General features: G+C 40.5%; 2 protein-coding genes across 23 annotated transcripts; one reads left to right on the top strand and one right to left on the bottom strand.

Moving 5' to 3' along the window:
* Positions 1-49: 49 nt before the first annotated feature.
* On the bottom strand, positions 50-12,015 carry LOC133886654 (uncharacterized). Of its 19 annotated transcripts, none has more exons than XM_062326399.1 (16): positions 11,196-11,882; positions 10,999-11,073; positions 10,692-10,766; positions 3,705-3,761; positions 3,476-3,628; positions 2,853-3,126; positions 2,640-2,741; positions 2,247-2,536; positions 2,000-2,132; positions 1,694-1,845; positions 1,150-1,615; positions 995-1,050; positions 828-900; positions 651-730; positions 471-554; positions 50-380 (listed from the first exon to the last, which is right to left on the bottom strand). In XM_062326399.1, exons 9-15 carry the CDS (start codon positions 2,018-2,020, stop codon positions 473-475), a joined length of 930 nt encoding a protein of 309 aa, XP_062182383.1. In that variant the 5' UTR covers positions 2,021-2,132; positions 2,247-2,536; positions 2,640-2,741; positions 2,853-3,126; positions 3,476-3,628; positions 3,705-3,761; positions 10,692-10,766; positions 10,999-11,073; positions 11,196-11,882; the 3' UTR covers positions 50-380; positions 471-472. The 19 variants fall into 19 exon arrangements, 15 of the variants coding, with proteins under 15 accessions (XP_062182383.1, XP_062182374.1, XP_062182380.1 ...); XM_062326390.1 differs by lacking the exon at positions 3,705-3,761 and having other exon boundaries at positions 2,247-2,328; positions 2,406-2,536; XM_062326396.1 differs by lacking the exon at positions 3,705-3,761 and having other exon boundaries at positions 2,247-2,322; positions 2,406-2,536.
* A 1,265-nt stretch (positions 12,016-13,280) lies between these two features.
* LOC133887475 (uncharacterized) lies at positions 13,281-20,399 on the top strand. 4 transcript variants are annotated; one of them, XR_009903582.1, is made up of 5 exons: positions 13,281-13,480; positions 15,829-15,981; positions 16,064-16,151; positions 19,758-20,025; positions 20,145-20,399. XR_009903582.1 is itself a non-coding variant. In XM_062327444.1 (5 exons), exons 2-5 carry the CDS (start codon positions 15,847-15,849, stop codon positions 20,150-20,152), a joined length of 378 nt encoding a protein of 125 aa, XP_062183428.1. In that variant the 5' UTR covers positions 13,281-13,480; positions 15,829-15,846; the 3' UTR covers positions 20,153-20,399. The 4 variants fall into 4 exon arrangements, 2 of the variants coding, with proteins under 2 accessions (XP_062183428.1, XP_062183427.1); XR_009903581.1 differs by having other exon boundaries at positions 20,142-20,399; XM_062327444.1 differs by having other exon boundaries at positions 19,758-19,904.
* The last annotated feature ends 546 nt before the right edge of the window (positions 20,400-20,945 follow it).

Raw genomic sequence — 20,945 nt, 5'->3', positions numbered from 1 at the left:
ATGTATTTAGCAATGGTTGATATCAGGATGCAGAGGGGGAGAGGGACGATAAAAAAGAAGGGATAATGATAGTGTTTAACTGGCTAGCTAAGTTGAGTATGGTACATAGCATCACTGGTTTGTTATTTTACATCAGTGTATCATAGGAGGATTACTGGCAATATCATCTCCTGGGATACTTAGTTAATAGTTTTGCTGATTGGAATCAGTGGCATTGTTATCTGGTGGCATTGTTAGCTAAGACGTGAGCTAACCTAGGTGTAAAAGCAACTTCACAGAAGCAAAGAAAGAAAACAAGATAAACAAAAGGCAAAATAACGAAAGCAGGTCTGTTCTTGTAGCAAAAGGCAAAGGTCAGATGTGTCCACCGGTGTGGTTAGCTGCAAGTAAAAGAACAATCAATGATTAGCACTTTGGAAGTAGAGTTGTAAAGATAGCATGTAGGTAATCTGGATGCGAGTGGAACTGACCTTCACTGGTTGTTTTTTGGAACATGGGTGGTCTTCGATTTTGATGATTTTGTGGTGCTAGGTGTCATGTGTTGCAAAGTACTTCTGTGCAAATGAAAAATAGTGTAGCAACATCGTCATGAAGCATAGTTGTGGGATGCAATTTATGGATTGTAAGATAGTAAGACTTTTGTTTTATACCTTTGACTTGCTAGGTGAGGCAATGGATCAGATGGGTCTGTGGTTGTTTCACTGTGGCTGTTTTTTTGGTGTTCAGTGTCCTTGTACAGAAGGAGATGTGAGTAAAAGTTGGTTAATAACATACTATGAGGTAATAAATGGATGAAAGGTTGGATACTGAGTAGAAAGTCTACTTGCCTTTTTAGAAGAAGTTGCATCTTCGAATAGTCTTTTCCGAGTAGCTGGATGTATAAGTGGATCTGTGGCATCCCTGTGTGTTATATGAACAGATGATTAAAACATTACACAGTATAGTGGCAGGGGTATTCTTTGTTTTTTTTTTTTTGTAGAATGTGTATACTTACATAGGGGTTGTTCTCTTCAATAGGGATTCATCATGTTCTAGTGAAGGAGGGGGAGTCTGCAGTAGAGTTTGAACATGTCATTGGTGTATGATGGTAAAGAACCATTGTTTATTTATGTGTGATTAAATAGTTCATAAGAAAGAGTATGATTTTACATTGTCTATTGCCATGCTTTGCGTGGCTGTTTTCTGAACTGCTGACTGTGAAGAAGATGCACTGGTCTTCACGCCAGGTGAGAAAGTAGCATCAGGTAAACTGGGATGTACATTGGGAGGATAGTTGTGTGGCTGAAAGGTTGGCTGGGATGTCTGAGAGGCTGGTGGGTTCTTGGGCTGGTTGCAGCTTATGTTTGGAAGTGTGTGCTGTCTTCCATAAGAAGTGATGACAGAGGTGACTTGATATGTTTTTTGTGGGGTATAGTAGCTATGCTCTGTCAAGGTAATTGCAAATGTGAACTTTAAGGAGACTGTAGCTGCGATGTCAGGTGGTGTGTCATTTGCAAATCTTGATGCTCTAAGTACCTGCTGGACAGGTTTACCAACAATACGACGAGCAACTTCACCGAAAGCTATCATTTCACTTTCAGCGGTTCCATCATTTGCAATGAAACATAACTTGTATCTGTAGGAGTGGTATTGGAGACGGTATTGATTAATATACATTCAGCTATATGAGAAAGAAAAAGAAGCTGACACTTACTTGAAGCGGTAGCCAGTCCAGGAGCATGTGTTGCATTTGTAACCGTCGCCATTCGGTATACAGGTCCGACTGCATCTATTACATGATGGGAACCACCATGGTGTGTCTAAGATTAGGCGCACAATAGTAACAGTGCAGCGGTATCCACATGGCTGTAATGACAAATTGGTAAGGTATTGTTAGAACCTAAAATAAGTGCTGGAAACAAAAATAAGTATAATCTGGTAATGTAATATAAGGGCTAGGATTAGCATAAGAATAGCTATTTTAGTAGGCAGGAGGAATTATGTGGTAGATTACACATACTGGGAAATCGTATGGATCCATGTTGTCTAAATCATGGAGGCTCTTATCTTCAAGCTACAGTGGCTGTTGTTGTGGTGCTGATTGATGTGGGGGAGCAGTGGTACGCTTGATTGTTATTTGCTGGTTGTGAATGCTGTGTGCAGAAATATTTGTGTGTAAATAGCTGTTAACTGTGTAAGGTAAAATAGTATGGCGTGTCACATGTGTGTGTTATCTACTGGTATGGAGCAGGTAAAGATTTATGTACCTCTTATAAAACTCCTCAGCCTCTGGTATTATGGGATTGAAGTACCAGCGGCATGCAGCGTTCCCACTAAAGTATTCTTCACCTGTTTTGATTCAAATAGTTAGAAGTGATGGTGTGTGATTTTGAAGTGCAGTAGCTGTTTCGAGTAAGACTGTGTACCTGCGAAACTTTTCATAAGGTTGCCAACAATGAGAACAACAATTGGCTTGCGTTCTTCTTCAGTGTAAATTTCATTGATACTGAATTCAATAGCTCGTTGGCCCCATAGGGTCAGCTTAACTTGAATATTGCTGTAGATAAGGGTAGCAAATCCATAATGTAGGTTGGTAAGCTGTACTTATAATAAAGGATTTTATATTTGGTTACATAATGTTACATTCATCATGCTCTCACCTGAGGTCTTTGAGGATTACACTTCTGTTGATAGTAGCAGTTGGCTGGTTTGGAAGTTGCAGGGGGTTGTGTCAGAAACTTCTGTTATGATGCCAAGCACATCTGCAGCAAGGGTGTGTGCATGTGTGTTTGTCTTTTCTTTTTACAGTCAAATTTATGGTAGAGTAGGGGAAAAGATAGAATTATTTAGCTATAGGTAATGACGCTACTTACCTAAGAAGTGTCTGTTTTCGCCTGTGTATTTTGGAAGCTCAAGAAAAGGTGTGAGCTTATAAGCATATGCTGGAAAGGTCGCTGCAATGTCTTTTGCTGGAGTTATTTTGGTATAGCAAGTAAGTTCAATCATGTAAGGTGCATCAACTGGCCTATATAGAGACTTAGCCTTTGATACTCTAAAACGGCTGATTATGTAGATGGCACCTTCTTGAACTAAAGAGCTTTTACTGTCTACCTCAGAGTTTGGTATTTCAGCATACATGGCATCTCCCTGCGTTTTTTTGAACGAATGGTAAGTATCTTCGATTATCTAGTAGGTACTATAAGAATATATGTGGGAATCTAACTATAGTTCGTAAAGATGATGGCAGGGGCAAATACGAGTTATAAATCACGGCAAAATCATGGCAAGAACCCTGAATGTAGCCAATTAAGGGAATAAAATGTATATAATAATTATTAACATGAATGCATGACCTGCACACATATATACAAATTGTTTGTGTGTGTTGGTGACTATCTTTGAATATGATAGAAAATCAGATGGCATATCTAAGATGCATATGATATAGCACAATGCGAGTATGACGTGGTAGGAATGTAAAGAAGTATTATAGTACCTTTTCATCGACAAAAACAAGATCTACATGAGATATTGGTCCATCGTCAGTACCACCACGGTATTCCCATTTGCGCGAAACACGCACACAAATTATCCAGTGCTTTGATTTTGGGTGGAGTGTGGGCAGCAAGTCAAATGCCATCTTTCAACTCTGCACATCAAACATTAACAGAAATGTAATGTGAGAGCAGCTGTATTTTATGAATTGATAAAAAAAAGGCTAATACCTGTGATTAGATGGTATAAACAGTAGGCATTGATGTAACAGTTGAGTTTGCAAGCATCTGTTTGGGCATATCTGTACTGCTTCAATGGTAGTATGGGGAAAAAAAGGAACAGAGAATGGATTGTTTTTCTACTTTGTATTAGTGAAATATGGAAGTATGTGTTGTGGTTCTACCATAGTCGATTGTACTTTGATGGTCTATGTAGCTGCACAGCAAGGATATATGTATATATATATATGTGCACACGCATACACACATATGTGTGTGTGTATATATATATATATATAAATGTACTTTATCGCTGAGTAGATGCAGGTAAGATAAGTGCCAATACTTCTTTGTAAACTATGTAACAGCTGAATTCGCAAGCATTTGTTTGAACATATCTCTACTGCTTGAATGATAATACGGGGGGGGGGGGGAAGAAGAGAGGACGGATTGTTTTTTACTTTGTGCTAGTGAAATATGCAAGTATATGTGGTGGTTTTACCATAGTCTAGCATGGTTTAATGTTTGTCTTAGCTCCGAGTAAGAATATATGTATATATATGTACACACACACACATATATATATTGGAAGATGTGAATGTAGTTTATTACTGAGTAGATGTAGGTAAGATAAGTGCCAACACTTCCTTGTAAACTATGTTACGTGTTGTGTCTGTGCAATTATCATTCTCATCGACTATTAGTATCTTTAGTCCATGTTTTGAGGTAACACGGGACACTGCAACATACAGTTGGCCATGGGTAAAAACAGGCCTTTTTAGGTAGACACCTAGGCTGTCAAGTGTTTGGCCCTGACTTTTATTAATGGTCATAGCATAGCATACTTTTATAGGGAATTGACGGCGCTCAAGTATAAAGGGTAGCTTAGTGTTTTTTAATGTTAAAGAAATGCGAGGGATAAACACAATCTGGCCTGCATGGGTGCCAGTGATTATTTGTGCTTCGATGACCATATCACCCATTGTTGTAACTACTAAGCGTGTTCCATTGCATAAGCCACCCGATTGATTTAAATTGCGAAGTAACATTATTGGAAGTCCCTTCTTAAGGACCAATTTATGGTGTGGGAAATTGTTTTCGTTTAGTGAGTTCAAAATTTCAATCGGATACAAAAGATCATATGAGTCATGTATATTTCCTGATTTTGATATTTTGTCGCAACTTAGGTATTCCTTTTCCTCGCCAGGAATTAAAGATATCATGAGTGAATTTATGTCATCAGCTAACTGATTAGTTGGTGTTAATATAGCTCTTGTACGAAGATATGTAACGTCGAGGAATTTCGTTTCTAAATCGGGGTATATGGCATTTACTAAACAAGCAATTTTGTCGCCATTGGTCATAAGGAGCAGATCGTGTGGTATCTTTATCCATGTGGGTTCTAACTCATCTTCCTTTGCTGTTGTCTGTAGTTTTCCTTCCCCTAGGTCTAGTACCCATTTACTAAATTCAGCGATTTCTTGGTGGGCTTGCCGGTTTAAGCCTGGCGAAAGCAGCCGCATATTTTTTGTTAGTGTTAAAATAGTAACATGTTTCCAAAGGGGCGAGTTTATTATTGCTGCATTTATTATCTGTGCCTTGGTACCGCCTTCAACCACTGGGAGAATCTGCCTAATATCACCTCCTAGGACAATGATCTTGCCACCAAGGGAATGTTTTGTATGTTCGGTGATTGGGATGATAATAAATCACGCAATGTTCTATCCAGTGGTTTGAATGCTGTTCTATGTGTCATAAGAGCCTCATCCCAAATCACTAATGACGCTGCCTCTATAAGTTCAGCAAGCATAGTCCCTCGCTTGATGTCACAGATAGTAGAATCGTCTATGTCACAAGGAATTTTGAAGCGTGAATGAGCTGTTCTACCACCTGGCAATAGCAGTGATGCGACGCCTGAGGAAGCAACTGTAAGTGTAATTTTTTTACGAGCTCGCAAGTATGTTACTATAGCGTTCCATAAATAGGTTTTACCAGTACCTCCATAACCAGATACAAAGAAGAAGGCAAGAGCATTGTTAATTACTGCGTGTACTATGGATTTGAAGGCATGATGTTGTTCATCATTAAGGTTTGAGACTAAATCGTTAGATTCAAGCAGTAATTGGTCAGTGTCGTATGACAATTCTTCATCTATAAGTCGGTTGGTACACGTCGTTTGATAGCTAGATGTCTTATCTGGTAAGTTGTAGTCTCTAATTCTGCCCCCATTTTTTGCGAACAAAGTTGAAAGGTCATCAAGTAAATGGTCTTTCAATTGGTTTGTAGGCATTTGATAATTTGGGTTGTTGATAGCCTCTCTAAACCTATATTGAATATCGTCTGCCAATGCTTGCCAGACCTTTTCAAAGAATGTGTATTCATCATTGACTTCACAAAATAGTAGCATTGTGACAAATAATTGTCTAAGCTGCATAGAAGTAGCCCAGGTTGCTGCTTCGTCAAAAGCATTGTACCATTCCTGATCATTACCAAGGAGGCCGCGTGCGTTGCATGCTTGTTTAAATGTCGGATGTCTAATACCATTGTATGTTTTGATATCATCGTAGCTTTGTGCGCCTTTAGCAACCATCAATAACATTCTAAGGTAATAACGCTCGCCAGCAGATGGATGTACATAATATAAACGACCTATGCTTGTTCCGATTTGCCTCGGATGCCATATTCGTAGTGTTTCATCCCATCGCCACATTGAGGGAAATTCACAGTATGTTAGGTCTCTTCCTTGGGGATATGTTTGGTTTGCCACAAACCATTCAGTCAATATGGTTTTACGTAAGAATTCTTGTGAAATGACATTAGCTAGATTAGCATTAGCATTATATGTTATGTTGTTTTCATTTGGCAAATGTAGCGGTAGTCTTTGAACAGAGGGGAAATGCTTATGGATATCGAATGCAAATATGCGCCAACATGCATCTTGCTCGCAGATGTAGCGACAATCTAAGTATTCCTTAACTTCATTTATGGTTTGAGTGTCACCATCGTATGGTGCATCCTGTCCATTTCTTATTCTCTCAATGTAGACCTTACCACAATCTGGACCCTTTGTCACATATTTGAATAGATATTTGATAAATACAGTTTTGTTACACCACTCTACATTGATATGTGCTTGGAATTTTTTTAGCAAGGAGATATTATACGGTACTATCCATCGGTTGTCCAATTTTACATTTCCTTTTTGAATGTAGCGGTGATCATCAGGTCTTTTGTAGACTGTAAAGCCGTTTTCATCAACCGTGGTTTCAGCTTGGAAAGACTTAGGGTATCCTTTTGAGCATTTGCCGTTTCTCATGCAGGGACTATCTTGGTGGTTTTGACCGCACGGACCATGCGTCATGTGTTCAGCAACTAATGTGTATCCTAGGGGATCAATCTTTGGGTCTGGAATTTGTGCGCTTATGTATGAGTCAATGAGTGATGGTGTTGGCTGTGACGTGTCATGGGAGACCCATGTAATAATGTGCGCATGGGGCAGTCCACGTTTCTGAAATTCGACAGTGTGCAGCACTGGAGGTGTGAGGGCAAATTCATCGTGTTAGTAAGAATACAAAATAATATATGGCAATTTTGAATCGGTAGCAAAGAATATTTGGAAATACATGGTGTAAATAGTACTACACACCTGCATTTATAGCGCCAAACACCGCACCTATTTTTATATCTTCTAAAAGTTCTTCAAGTTTCATGTTGTATACTCTGACAATAATATCGGCTCTGTCCGTTGGTTTTTGACCTGGCTCAAAACTCAATGCTTCAGAGATTTCAGGCCTTTTTGAATCGCATGTAAACGTTGTGAAGAAATCTGGTGGGCCATACACTCTGCATATCGCTATACTATCGTGATAATTTTGGATCATATATCGTCTACCACCAGTGTGTGAAGCTGGTAACACGGTCTTGCCAATCTCATTGCCATCTATACAACCACGACTAACAGCGTCAGTTATGCCTTGCAAGTTTTCGACTCTAAGGTTGGCTTGGTTCCTAAGTATGTACCATAGTCTTAACTCGTCTATGCATGCACGAGCATCAACCTTAGCTTAGCTCGATAGAGCACCGTAGCATAGATATGGATTTGGCTGATTTTTTCTATAGTGTAACATGTAGCGAAAGTAATCTTGCATTGTTATTTTAGCACGCACTCTTGTGGAAGAGGGGTTGATACCGGCATAAGGTACTCCAATTTGAAAACCACGTTCACCATATGGGAAGAGAAGGGGATACTGAAGTGGCATGTAAGCAGGGTGTAACGCAGATATCTGTTGCAGTTCACCAGCATAGGTTTGTATCACTATGTCTCGCTTGAATGTGTCTAATGTAAAGTCACCTACTATAAGCATAGCAAGTTGATCAGTTGTAGGTAAGTTATATTGAACGGGATCACCTTCTTTTGCACCTATGATCCTAATAATGAATTCTTCGCTGGCAGAATCTACGAGCCTATCTCTTGCAGCCCTGAATTTCTTCGCAAATGGATTGTGATTATCTAGCATTTTTATTAGATCTTCAATTATCTTTGGATCTAAAGGCTCGGCAGGCCTTTCGTCTGGATTTAAAGCATATAATCTATTTTTAACTTCATTGGTAGTATCATAAATGTACAGTTGTATGAATTTAGGAGGACTTCCATCATGCGGTAGTAGAGATCCAATGCGGTGGTGGACTTGACCATTAATTTTGAAAACAGGTGGACCCCGGCCATCATTCATAGAGCGATCTATGTGTGCTCCCATTGATGTGAAAGCAAATAGACAGTTATATTGGCGTATATTTTTCAAAAAAAAATTGGAGCGAGCATCGCCACCGAATCAAACCAAGCTATTTAGGGGTTCAGGTCGCTCTGCAAAAGGCGGTATACAGATTTTGCCTCCCTTACAGCAAGAATTGTAAATTATTCTATTATTTTTTATCGATGTATCAGATTTTACCCTCTCTCTCAGCCAAATGTAGCATGACAATATCTACACTCATAATCAGGTGCACCAAAATAGGAGCGATGGGGATAAGAAGCTATATAGTAATATATTTGCATTGGAGGATAAACTATCATGTAACATAGGGTGGCACCATCGTAGGAAAACACAAAGGACGAAAAGAAATCATCAGCAAGGTAATGAGCATGATGGTGTAATAAGTTATTAAACATCTATTTGCATTAGGTGCAAACAAAAGCTGAAACAGAGGGGGGGCAATGGAAAAAGCTGAAGCTATATCTGGAGATCTAATCATATTATGGGCACCACTAACATAACATGGTGAACACACGTACCTTTTAACGCATCAATATAATCTTGGTTGAACCGTCCACATTCTAACGATGGTGCATTGTTATTTAATGGACCTAAAATCGCATGTGAATAACATGGCTTAGGTAGTGTTGGCAAACACGACAAGGCGCAAGCTAAAAGTGTTGAAGATTGATATTGTTCACCTGTTATAGCGAGTCTTTGCTGATCTAGTAATCTTCGCCGTTTACAACGGCATTCAGCTGGGTTCAAAATTAAGGGGCAGTGATATGCAGCGTGCTGTGCAAGGTCACCTATTGATCAATAGCACTCCGTTATGTATACGTGCAATGTGAATTCGTTCCGTTCTAAAAATAGGAAATTCGATGATCAAACAACATACTTCGTCTTCTGTGAAGCGCGCTCTTAGACCGTATGGGTTGCCCACGTGAAGATGCTGCTTATTACCAAGATAGTAGCCATTGGAGGTACGTCGAGATAGAAGGAGGGAGCCAGGGAGGGGAGACGAAGGAACGGAAAAACATAAAAGGTAGGGAATGGTACGGGCAAATATGGCAAATAAAGATAACACCGGGAAAGGTCGGCGAACGCACATGGTGCAGCATTGGAATCATCGTGTGGCTGGGTTGGATGCGTCTCCATTAGCTACCAATGGAGAAAACACAGGTTGGCATAGTGACTAAATACAGAGGAAGAGTAGGAAAGGTGTGACAGCAATAAACACGCAATGTGAAGACAATGTGGCAGCGCAAGCCAATGGTACAAACAAAAGCACTAAGATAGTAAAATCGTTTATTTTATTTATCAGTAGTGCAATGTCTAGAAAAAGCAACCTATGAACAACATAGTGAATACATGACAACGGAAGCAGCAACGCAACGGGAAAATGAAGAATCAATTTAAACGGCACATAGTCCTTCAAGGAACATTGGGGCTGCCCTGAATATAGCGGTATAAACCATTGGGCCTAACATCTATAGCCACACCTGGGAAACATAAGGGTCCAGCAAGTATAGTTAGCACAGTATAAGCGTTATCCTGTATTTTTTTTTTTTTGGTTTGTTCGTGAGAATAAGCCAACCTTTCAAAACTGTAATCAACCACGACGAAACCATATATGCTCTGAAGACAGGCAACTGCTTGAAAAGCGGCGTGCTCATAAGCAACCATGCATCCTGCTTCAGCGCATGACCAGAAAAAAAGTTTCCGCGGGCTCCTTTGGAAAGCCAACAGGGGCAACTCAATTTCTACGCCGCACAGTATGCTTCCATCATCGACAGCTTCACAGAGTAATGAAGCGTATGGCAAGCGGCATCTAACTGCGACAGCTCGCAAGAGGGAGATATAAGATGCTCCAACGGCGAACATGTGGTGACCCTAGGAGAGTCTAGCCAAGGATTTTCCATTTCACCAGGCAGTAAAAAGACCAGAGGGACAAATAAGAAATAGGTAGAAAGGAAAGAAAGAGAGAGAGGAAAGGGAAGAAGGGGCAAGAAGAAAGAAAAAAGGGAAAAAAGAACAAACAATCTATCAGTCACAATACCATGCATAACATAACAGTAAAGGTACATAGCAGCCAAAATACTGGCGCGCAACATTACAGTAAAGGTAGGTAATAGCAAAAATACTTGTAATAATTTGACCCATAAAGTAACAAACAATAATATTTCGATACCATATAAGATGAAAAAATTGCTAAGGAATACTTAAAGAAACAGCGACATCTTACCAAAATCAGCAGGCTTGATCCTATGGCACACGCCTTGCGGATAGAGCAATTCGAACAGGTACAATGGAAACAAACCTGCATGGTAATGAACAATACCATTAGTTTGATACAGGCAGAAGAGAACAATGGCATAAAATATCTAGCTCGCTCATATGCCCCAAAAAAAACGCTACAAACAATAAGATTTCGATATCATGTAGCAGTAAACAAATTGCTAACAAATACTTAAAGGAACAGCCACATCTCCAATATCATGTAACGATGAACAAATTTCTAAGCAATACTTAAAGAAACAGCCACATCTTACCAAAAGCAGTAGACTTGATGCTACGGCACACACCTCGCGGATAGAGCAACACGAGCAACTACAATGGCAATAAACCTGCATAGTAACGAAGAATACATTAGTTTGATACAGGCAAAAAAGAACAATGGTATGGAATATTTAGTTTCTTCGTATATATAAAAAAAATAAGACAAAATAAACTTCCAGTAACACCATACCAAAAGGCACAAATAGGAGAAATCTGCAAGAAATATCCGTTTGCTTCCCTTTTGGTGTAGTAGATGCTGAACCGCAACTCATGCCAGGAAGTAACCGTGGGGGAGAGAAGCAAAGGGCTCAGATTCCGCTCATTGTACTTGTGAATAAACCATTGCAAAAAAAATTAAGATTCTGAGCTAATAATGCTTACCACACGCGGGGGGGAAGAGCACAGCACAATGAATCGGATTTCGCCACTCCCTGCTGCGATAGGTAACCAACCACAGACAAAACAAAAAGGGGAAAAACGAAGCTCAGTTTGCACTGCATCTTCTGTTTTTTCCCTCTCTCTGTGAACCGGCTCAAAAAAAGGAAAACGGACGCAGGGGCGAACAAAATTAAAATACCAAAACCTATATAACAAGCCGACCAACAGTAAGGAAGCAGGAGCACTAGGGCGCCGAGTAAGCGTGAGGGAGAGGAGGGAAAGCCTCATATTTGACTCATTGTACATGTGAATAAACCATGGCAAACAATTAATATTCTAAGCTAACAACTCTTACCTGATGGGGCGGCGAAGAGCACAGCACAACAAATCCAGCTTCGCCACTCCCTGCTGCAATAGGTAACCAAACACAAGCAAAATAAAAAAGGGAAAAAAGAAACTGAGTTTACACTGCATCTTCTGTTTTCTTTTCCGCCCCCCCCCCCCCTCTCTCTGAACCGGCTCAAAAAAGAAAGGGACACAGTGAGGGAAAAATGTATATATCAAGCCGATCAACAGCAACGAACCAGGAGCAGTAAGCCACCGAGATTCAATCGCAAAGGGGAAGAAACAAAGTCACCGGGCAAAGCAGTACAAAGAAATAAACAAATATAGAAAGAGTAGCACAAGAACATCAAATCCAAACAAATCTCATTTTACTTCTCCGCCCTGCAATACGAAACAGAAAACAACCAAGGCAAATAACAGAGTGACGAAAACAGCAGCTGTAGACCGTGTGCCATCTTAGGGAGGGAAAATAAAACCCAAAAACGACCACATGTGCATATGGAACCAATAAACAATAAAGAAGAAAAAGAACATAGCAAAGAAATCCAGGGGCATCGGAGGGAAACAGTACGCAACACCCCTGTTGGTTTAATCAGCATGGAAAGCGACCACCCCAAAAAGTAACAAATCGAAAGGAATCCAGCAGAAGCAATAAAATAGATAATAAAAAAAGCGACGACCGGAACCACCTAGGCATCACAACTCAACAAATCCGACCAGGAGCACTGACAACATCGAGCAACAACGAGCAGGTAATAACAGAATCTAGCGAAGCAAAAACAACGGCTCACAAGGGATGCCAAACGCGAGTACAGGCACTGAGCACAGCGATCAAGACCATGGAAGCAACAAGCAACACTCAGCAGCCAAGATCCAAACCTCGCAAACGGCAGGGAGGCGAAAATGGAGGAGGAACAAGGAGGAGGCAGGGAGGCGAAAAAACGAGGAGGCACCTGGATTCTATCAACCGGCGAACAACGAGCAGGCAACAACAGAATCTAACCAAGCAAAAACAACGGCTCATAAGGGATCCCAAACGCGAGTACAGGCACTGACCATAGCAATCAAGATCGTGGAAGCAACAAGCAACACTCAGCAGCTAAGATCCAAAGCTCGCAAACGGCAGGGAGGGGAAAAGACAGGAGAAAGAACGAAGAGGCAGGGAGGCGAAAAGGGAGGGGTAAGAACGAGGAGGCGCCTGGGTTCTATCGACAGACGGGCACACTGGCTGCCTGTTCATCGGGACACGCGTGTACGGAGCCGGTCAAACGGCGTGGCACAGTGACCTCCACAGCCTTCGCATTAAAAGCCAAGCCAACCGGCACGCGGGGAGATCGAGAGAAGCGCATGCGAACCAGCCAGAAGGCAGGCACGCGCGGTGGGTCATCGTGAAATCCAACGTCGCGCGCGCGAGTGGCAAGAATATTCCAGAAAACGATCGGCAGCGCAGCAGCATCACACGATTTCCGATCAAACGGCGAGAAAGAAATCAGCCGACGTGGCTAGCCCGGCTGGCCAGATACCCGCGGCGCTCTCATATTAAGTAATGCCATGTTCGTGCCCTCTGGTCCGGCCCCCAGCAGAGACGAGAGGATCGGATCCCCAAGAAGAAACGAATCAACCTTGGCCGGCCGGCGCGCGGCTCGGTTGTGGCTTCCAGCTATCGCCGGTCGGCCGCCGGTCCCGATGCTACGAGCTAGATCCAAGCCAAGAGACGACGGCCGGCTGGGGAGTCCTGACTCCGACAGACTGGTACGTTGTGCACTCACTCGAACTCAATCGATCCATCCATCCATCTCATGCGAGCATGTCTTCCCAATCGATAGATCCAGTGATATGCATATGATTTCTACTTCAGTTAGCTAATTCACTGGCTACTAGATCTAGCTAGCTAGCTGAGCTGAGGATTGGGTTGGATCCCCACTGAATTGATTGGAATTGATTAACTAACAATAATACTTCATCAATTGGATAGTGCTAGCAGTTCAATTCCATCTAGCGGGCAAAAAAAAAACACACACACACACACATATGATGGAAGACCTGCAAATACTCGACGGACGAGCATTTTGTAGTGTAGAGGATACTATGATCCAACTCTCCAAAAACATTTAGCCAAAAATATGATCGGTACAATGAGAAACAAAAAAAAACAAATTTCATTGTATACAATCTGGCAGACTATGAACAGTGAAATTTGTCTTTTTTTCTCATTATATAGATCATTATTGGAGTTGAAATTTTTTTAGAGAGCTAGATTATAACATCCTCTACATCTTACATTTTTTCAGAATTTTTTGTGACTATTTCGATAGTGTTTTGAATTTTGCCGCCTCTGCCAGGTGGGGCCACGCGCAGACCGAGAAGCGCGCCTAGTTCTGCCATTTTTCCAAATGGCCGCCTAAAATTGTAAATCTGTGATTTTCGAAATATAAAAATTTCATGACCTAGCAGCCCGCCGTTCTGCGTATAAACTTGGCCTCCGTCCTTCCTCAGGCCCTCGGTTAGTTTGACAAATTGGGCGGTGTGTGAGCAAATTTGGGCCCGCCAGCGATGATGGCCACCCGATCTCTCTCCGTGGCCAGAATCCAGTCGTGAGTCGTGATAAAATGTGCTCTTGTAACCAACACCCACTACTACAAATATGATTATGCTCGTCGCTCATCACCGACGGTCTCTACAATTATCACAGATGATTTGTACCTTAAACTGCTAGTGATGGAAGTGATTGTCACAAACGTTTAACGGCCAGTGATACACATAGCTCAGATAGTTTTTCTAATCGAACCGTACGCGATACATATAAGGACCATATGTATAATGGTCGTTAGGAAGGAGCGTGCCTAGTTGCTGCCTGTACGGATGGAGTGTGCCTAGTCGCCGCTGAGCTCCCGCGCCACTTTGCATCTCCTCATCGCCCAGGTTCTCCTTGAACCCAGAAGCCGCGTGAGTTTCGTGAGTAGCTTCTATTTAAGGTTGAGAAGTGAGATTGTTGTCCTGGCTTAATCAAATCTAACTTAGTTTGGATGCTGCGAAAAAGGTGTTCGTGGTATTGACTGTATGATTAAAATTTTGATTTTAACGCGTCACTTACTTTAGCAGTCAATTTTTGCTGCTTTCATATTTGCTTTCACCTGCCTGCCTGAATAAGTGAATGATCTGCCTACTACATATCTAGCATTTCGGATGGATGTGTGAACCTTTACTTTGCATGTCTCACTAATTTGCCTAATGTGCCTGGATGCCTTATATGTGGCACCTTCTATTTAAACTGTCTTCAGTACGCATCGGAATACTTGTTTGTTACCAGTAGTCAATTCCAGTTTTTATCCAGTAGTTGGAGAAATCATGGACACGGGATGGATGATACCTGCTAGGTAATCGTAGTTAGATATTCCTGACTTAAGTAGCATTGTTGAAAACATGCACAAACATGTGGGCTTGTTATCTATTGTCTGTTAGTTATAAGGTTATCCCTGGATGTGCACTAACTTTTCGGTTTTATTGCATAGCTTGGTTTAGTTGCGGATGATGAACTTGTATCGCAATCTACCTATGTTCAATTTGTTTGCTTCGCTGAGGTATTTTCATCTGTAGGCACCTGGGACGATTTTTAATCTGTTAAGATAGCTGAACCATTAGTTGGTTCAATGATGCAGCGTCAGCACTTTTTATCTCTCTGAAAAAATTTGAATGTAGCTACCAACTGATTGATTTGCTAATTTAGAATTTATATGTTAGTTCAGTTCTTACTTCTGAGAGGGTGCAACAGTTGGATGTTGTAGTAAATTGTGTCCTGATTATGGTGTTCAATTGCATGGTTAGGGTGCTCCTGTTCCGATTGTTTATTGATCGGATGTTATAATAATATTATCTTTATTTTTTTTACAAGTATGGCAATACAAATTGATGCTCCTGTGCCGATTCGTTATTCGCTCTGGTACTCAATCTCCAAAACAGCGTTATTTGTGACTAGTACTAGAGCGAATAACGAAAAGAATTATCATCAAAGGCCTCTTAATGAAGGCTTGTTGTACACAAGGTTCAGTAGAAATCTTTGTGTCAGACACTAATGTATTTGCTCCTTATTCACGTGACAGCACTGATAGATTGCAAATATGGTGAAGAAAAAGGGAAGCCGTAGCTCTGATGATGGAAAACCATGGAAGTGTGGTTGTGGTACTGTGCACAAACCTACTAAATATCGGTTTTTTAACCTGCAAGCATTCCAGTGCAGAAACTGTCATACAAAGGTTCAAAATACTTTCTGATTTTCCTTTTCTCTTTGATTTTGATTTAAAATATGGAGCATCAGTTATTATTATTCTCTTTTAGCTTGCTCTGGACTTCAAGTTCTGCTTGGGCAAAATTGAAGTTGATGGGAAATCATTGATAGGAGAAGTCTATGATCAGGACGAAGAGCGTGAGTGTTTCTATTCTAGTCGACCTTTTCGTTTCAGCTAAACAATAAACTAACTTTTCAGTAGATAGTGCTTTCAAATAAAAATTAAATGGAATGAGAGACTTGGGAGGCTCTTCTCTTTCATACTTTGAATCTGTTGAAATTTCAACTACTTTTTTATTTAAGTTAAAGTCACCATGAAGAATATTGATCATTGATCAACGATCAAGTGTCCACAGGAGTTGCATGTGAGATGTGAGGGGCTTCACGAAGCCTACTAATAGTAATAAACATTAGCACTCTAAGATCTGTAATATGGATGTACTCACGTTCCGTGAATAGAGACACTTGTTTTTGTGTTAGACTTTTATTTGTATCCCGTCTTCAAATATTTCTCCTAAGCCTGGTTTTGACAGTGCTTTGCCCGTGTGGCACACACGTCACCAGGTTTTGCCACTAGAGAATATAGCTGGACATCCATGTCATAGTGCACATCCAAGTATGCATATATGACAGGATAGAAAATGGTTTGCATAAATGAAGACAGAAGATCATGCATATCTCACTCAAAATCACCTCAGCCACCTGATCTGATCACATATCCTAGCCCTTCGATCTCATTCTTCTCTATTTATCCCTTCATTTACATCACTAGCATAGAGAGAATGTCAGCAACATCACCTGCTGAGCGTGTCACCAAGAGCGTCGACTGTCAAAGGAGTAAGAATGAATGGTATGGATGCCACAGGGACATAGGTAAAACCTATGACATCTAAGCCACATTGGCACAATCACCGTCAAAACCAGTCGTATGGTGTGTAGTAGTCTAGTATTGCAACTTCAGAGACTATAATGCAATAAATATTATAGAGGTCAAGTGAGCCAAACAAATATTTTTCCTTTAAATTTTGTAGAGCAAGTAGATTCTTTTCCTTTAAATTTTAGAGTAAGTAGATTCTTTTCCTTTAAATTTTACATTATTAACTGAGGCAATTTACCTATTTCATTTGGTACTGATAATCAAATCACATTTTTAGTCAAGTTCTTCACCCTTAACTTTCCAATACCACATCTGACCATCTCGCCTCTTTTATTCTTACGAGGATAGAACTTCTTACCCCATGAATTTAAAAAATAAAAGAATTTCTTCCCCTTCTTTATCCCAGCTCCAAATAGGACCACCGCATGTCCACTTTGTTCTGTTTTCTTGTCTTTAATTCGAGTCAGCGAATGTGACTTGTAAGCTTTGCAATACATCAAATGGCTTATTCTTTTCCCTGTCAGGTAAGTTGCTACCAACGGAACGCCCTCTACTAAAGACTGGCAAATCTGCTCAAAGAAATCACGTGGGATGTTAGATACATCATCTGCTATGTATCGCTTACCTGGCTACAAAACCAAACAAAACCAATTTTGCAAAAGAAAAAAACATTAGCATCACAAAGTGAAAAGAAACGATGATATATTTATACATATATACAAATAACATACATTGAGTCTCTTAATTCCTTCTAATTGAATAATCAAGCCCATATGAAAAACCTTATGTATCTCAGTACATAGTATAAGGCATTCAATAGATGACATACCTGAAAACTTCTTAACAAACCTTTGCTCAAGGACATAAGGGTTGATAGATATCATCTTAACAAACCTTTGCTCAAGGACATAAGGGTTGATAGATATCACTGAGTCTGAATTGATCCCATTCTTAACACATAAGACACAATCCACTATCTCTACTGTTTTAGTATAGGTATAGGCAACAGAAAGTGTCGGAAAGAAACAAAAGAAATAGAACAATCAACAAGAAATTCTGGTTTTATTAACAGAAAGAAAATTACACCAGAGGTTTCTTGAACTTCTAACGGTGTTTCACTTAGTTCTAAGTACATCATGCGTGTTTAAGGATCCCCTTCATCATTATGCCAAATATTATTCTGGAAACATATCAAGGATCCCCTTCATTATTGTGCCAAATATTATTATGGAAACATAGCAAGATAAAGTCCGGTGTAATTTCCTTTTCTGTTAATGAAACCATAATTTCTTATTGATTGTTCTCTTTCTTTTGTTTCTTTCCAACACTTTGTGTTGCCTATACCTATGCTAAAACAGTAGAGATAGTGGATTGTGTCTTATGTGTTAAGAAGGGGATCAATTCAGACTCAGTGATATCTATCAACCCTTATGTCCTTGAGCAAAGGTTTGTTAAGAAGTTTCTAGGTATGTCGTCTGCTGAATGTCTTACACCGAGTGCTGGGATACATAAGGTTCTTCATGTGGGCTTGATTCTTCGATTAGAAAGAATTAAGAGACTCAAAGTATGTTATTTGTATATATGTGTAAATATATCATCGTTTCTCTTCACTTTGTGATGCTAATATTTTTTTCTTTTGCAAAATTGGTTTTGTTTGTTTTTGTAGCCGGGTAAGCGATACATAACAACTGATGTATCCAACATCCTACATGATTCCTTTGAGTAGATTTGATAGTCTTTAGTAGAGGACGTTCCATTGGTAGCAACTTATCTGACAGGAAAAAGAAGAAGCCATTTGCCGTATTGCAAAGCTTACAATTCACTTTTACTCACTCGAATTAAAGACAAGAAAGCAGAATATATTGGACATGCGGTGGTCCTAATTGGAGCTGGGATGAAGAAGGGGAAGAAATTTTTTATTTCCTGAATTCATGGGGCAAGAAGTTCTTCCATCGTAAGAATAAAAGTGGCGAGACAATCAGAAGTGGTATTAGAAAGTTAAGGGTGAAGGACTTTGACTAAAAATATGATTAGATTATTAGCATAAAATGAAACAGGTAAATTGCCTCATCCAATAATGTTAAATTTAAAGGAAAAGAATCTACTTACTCTCAAAATATTTGTTTGGCTCACTTGACCTCTAATATTTATTGCGTTACATAATCTGCAAAGTTGCAATACTAGATCACTACACAACATAAGGCTATTTTGATGGTGGTTGTGCCAATATGGCTTAGATGTCACAAGTTTTGCGCATGTCCCTGTGGCATCCATACTATCCATTCTTACTCTCTTTCAGCATTGATGTGGACAACTACATGGTCGTGGGGTAGTGCTACGCAGTGCACGTAGACTGGTGCAGCGTGTTTGGTAGTCAACGCCCTTGGTGACACGCTCAGTAGGCAATGTTGCTGACATTCTCTTTGCTAGTGATGTAAGTGGAGGGGTAAATGAGGAAGAATGAGATATGAGGGCTAGGATATGTGATCAGATCGGGTGGCTAAGGTGATTTTGAATGGAATTTGCATGATCTTCTATCTTCATTTATGCAAACCATCTTTTGTGTTGTCATCTATACATACTTGGATGTATATTCTCTAGTGGCAAAACCTGATGACGTGTGTGCTACATGGGCAAAGCACCGTCAAAACTAGGCTTTGGAGGGAAAGCGGTCTGGTATTGCAACTTTAGGGAGTTAACTAAGATGAAAATATAGATAGTGGTCTGGTATTGCAACTGTAGAGAGTTAACTAAGATGAACAAAATATAGATAGTTAAATGAGCCAAGCAAGTATTCTGAAGGAGTAAAGTGGACCCTTCTTTCCAAATTTGAATGAGGATTTTGATACTAACTCTACCTGTTTTAGGAGTTGAGAGGAGTTTGTTAGACCAATCTGAACTGGATATCAGCAAGTGCAATTATATCTTGATGGTGGCAAGGGGAGGGCAATGTCGTGCACCGATATTGCGCAGACTGCGAGAAGAAGCTAAGAATTCTGGATATATTCGAGCAGGTAAATAAGAGCTTGATTATTGTGTTAATTATTCACTTTAGTTGAATGTTTTTCCTTTAAATGTTTTGGATGATGGGATCTTCCATGACGATCAAGGGGGTTCCCACAAACCTATTGTGCTGTAAGTCAGGCAAGACCTTCAAAAGATTTATGAACATAGTATTGTAATTTATATAACTATGCCATTTACTGGTAACTGTTATAACTGTCACATTTTCACCGCTTGATTCTCGGCAGCAGAGTTCTGATTCTCGGTAGCAGAGTTCATTGGCAGTGCCACGGACCATGCCCAGGATCTCCTTTGTTCTCATGGTCCAGCTATGCAAGGCCCGAAGAGGAAGGTAGGGTGAAAAGAAATGAGTGAATAAACTTTTGATCCATGATGGACCTTGATGTTTTAATGCTGTATTCAATACATTAGTATGAGAGATTGTTTTATCCTGTGTAATAGGGACATGTGTGTCTTTTTTTTTTTTTTTGCCGCATCGACGCGTATCCACATGTCGATATGCACCGAATGTGGTCCGACACGCATTGGACACTTGTCCGGTGAGTTCAAGCGACGGAGAGAGGTGTTGCTTGAGGATGGAAGAGTGGGGAATGAGCTAACCCTAGTCGCAGCAGTCACTTCATGGCTTCATGCCATCGTCAATGCCTCATCTCCCGATATGGCCGTCACTGCTTGTCATCTCCATCGTTGCCATTACTGTGTGCCCTTGTAGCGAGCGGAAAGGAGACAAGATGACAAATCAGAGGAGAGAACGTGAGTGAGGAGGGCTACGATTTGCGAATGACAACTTTGACGGCAACTCACCCTCCATCCGTGTGTGCAAAGCTATGGTGGTGGCGGTAGTGCTCCCGCTCCTCTGTGTGGTGTGTTTCGTCGAGTTTTTATATTTTTATATTTTTATATCTAATATTTGAATAAATAGATTTTTTATGGCAAGACTTGCACAGTTAGATGTTTATTCTTGAAGCAACTGTTTCAGAGAACCGTAAGGATGCCACGGTGGCAGCATCACCCCTCTCGTGCCTGTACCG

This window comes from Phragmites australis, chromosome 12, assembly GCF_958298935.1.
Source record: "Phragmites australis chromosome 12, lpPhrAust1.1, whole genome shotgun sequence".
In the NCBI taxonomy this organism is placed as follows: Eukaryota; Viridiplantae; Streptophyta; class Magnoliopsida; order Poales; family Poaceae; genus Phragmites; species Phragmites australis.
Note: the sequence above shows the minus strand (reverse complement) of the source record. Positions and strands in the feature narration are given on the sequence as shown.

Excerpts from the sequence above, each read along its gene's own strand:
- LOC133886654 (XM_062326405.1), bottom strand. The coding sequence starts at position 11,857 with ATGCAGTGTAAACTCAGTTTCTTTTTTCCCTTTTTTATTTTGCTTGTG. Across the intron at positions 9,608-10,691 it reads GATCAAGCCTGCTGATTTTG|CTAATGGAGACGCATCCAAC; the intron begins GTAAGATGTCGC and ends CTCCATTGGTAG. Across the intron at positions 9,399-9,555 it reads TGATTCCAATGCTGCACCAT|CATCTTCACGTGGGCAACCC; the intron begins GTGCGTTCGCCG and ends GGTAATAAGCAG.
- LOC133887475 (XM_062327443.1), top strand. The coding sequence starts at position 15,847 with ATGGTGAAGAAAAAGGGAAGCCGTAGCTCTGATGATGGAAAACCATGG. Across the intron at positions 15,982-16,063 it reads GCAGAAACTGTCATACAAAG|CTTGCTCTGGACTTCAAGTT; the intron begins GTTCAAAATACT and ends ATTCTCTTTTAG. Across the intron at positions 16,152-19,757 it reads CTATGATCAGGACGAAGAGC|GAGTTGAGAGGAGTTTGTTA; the intron begins GTGAGTGTTTCT and ends TACCTGTTTTAG.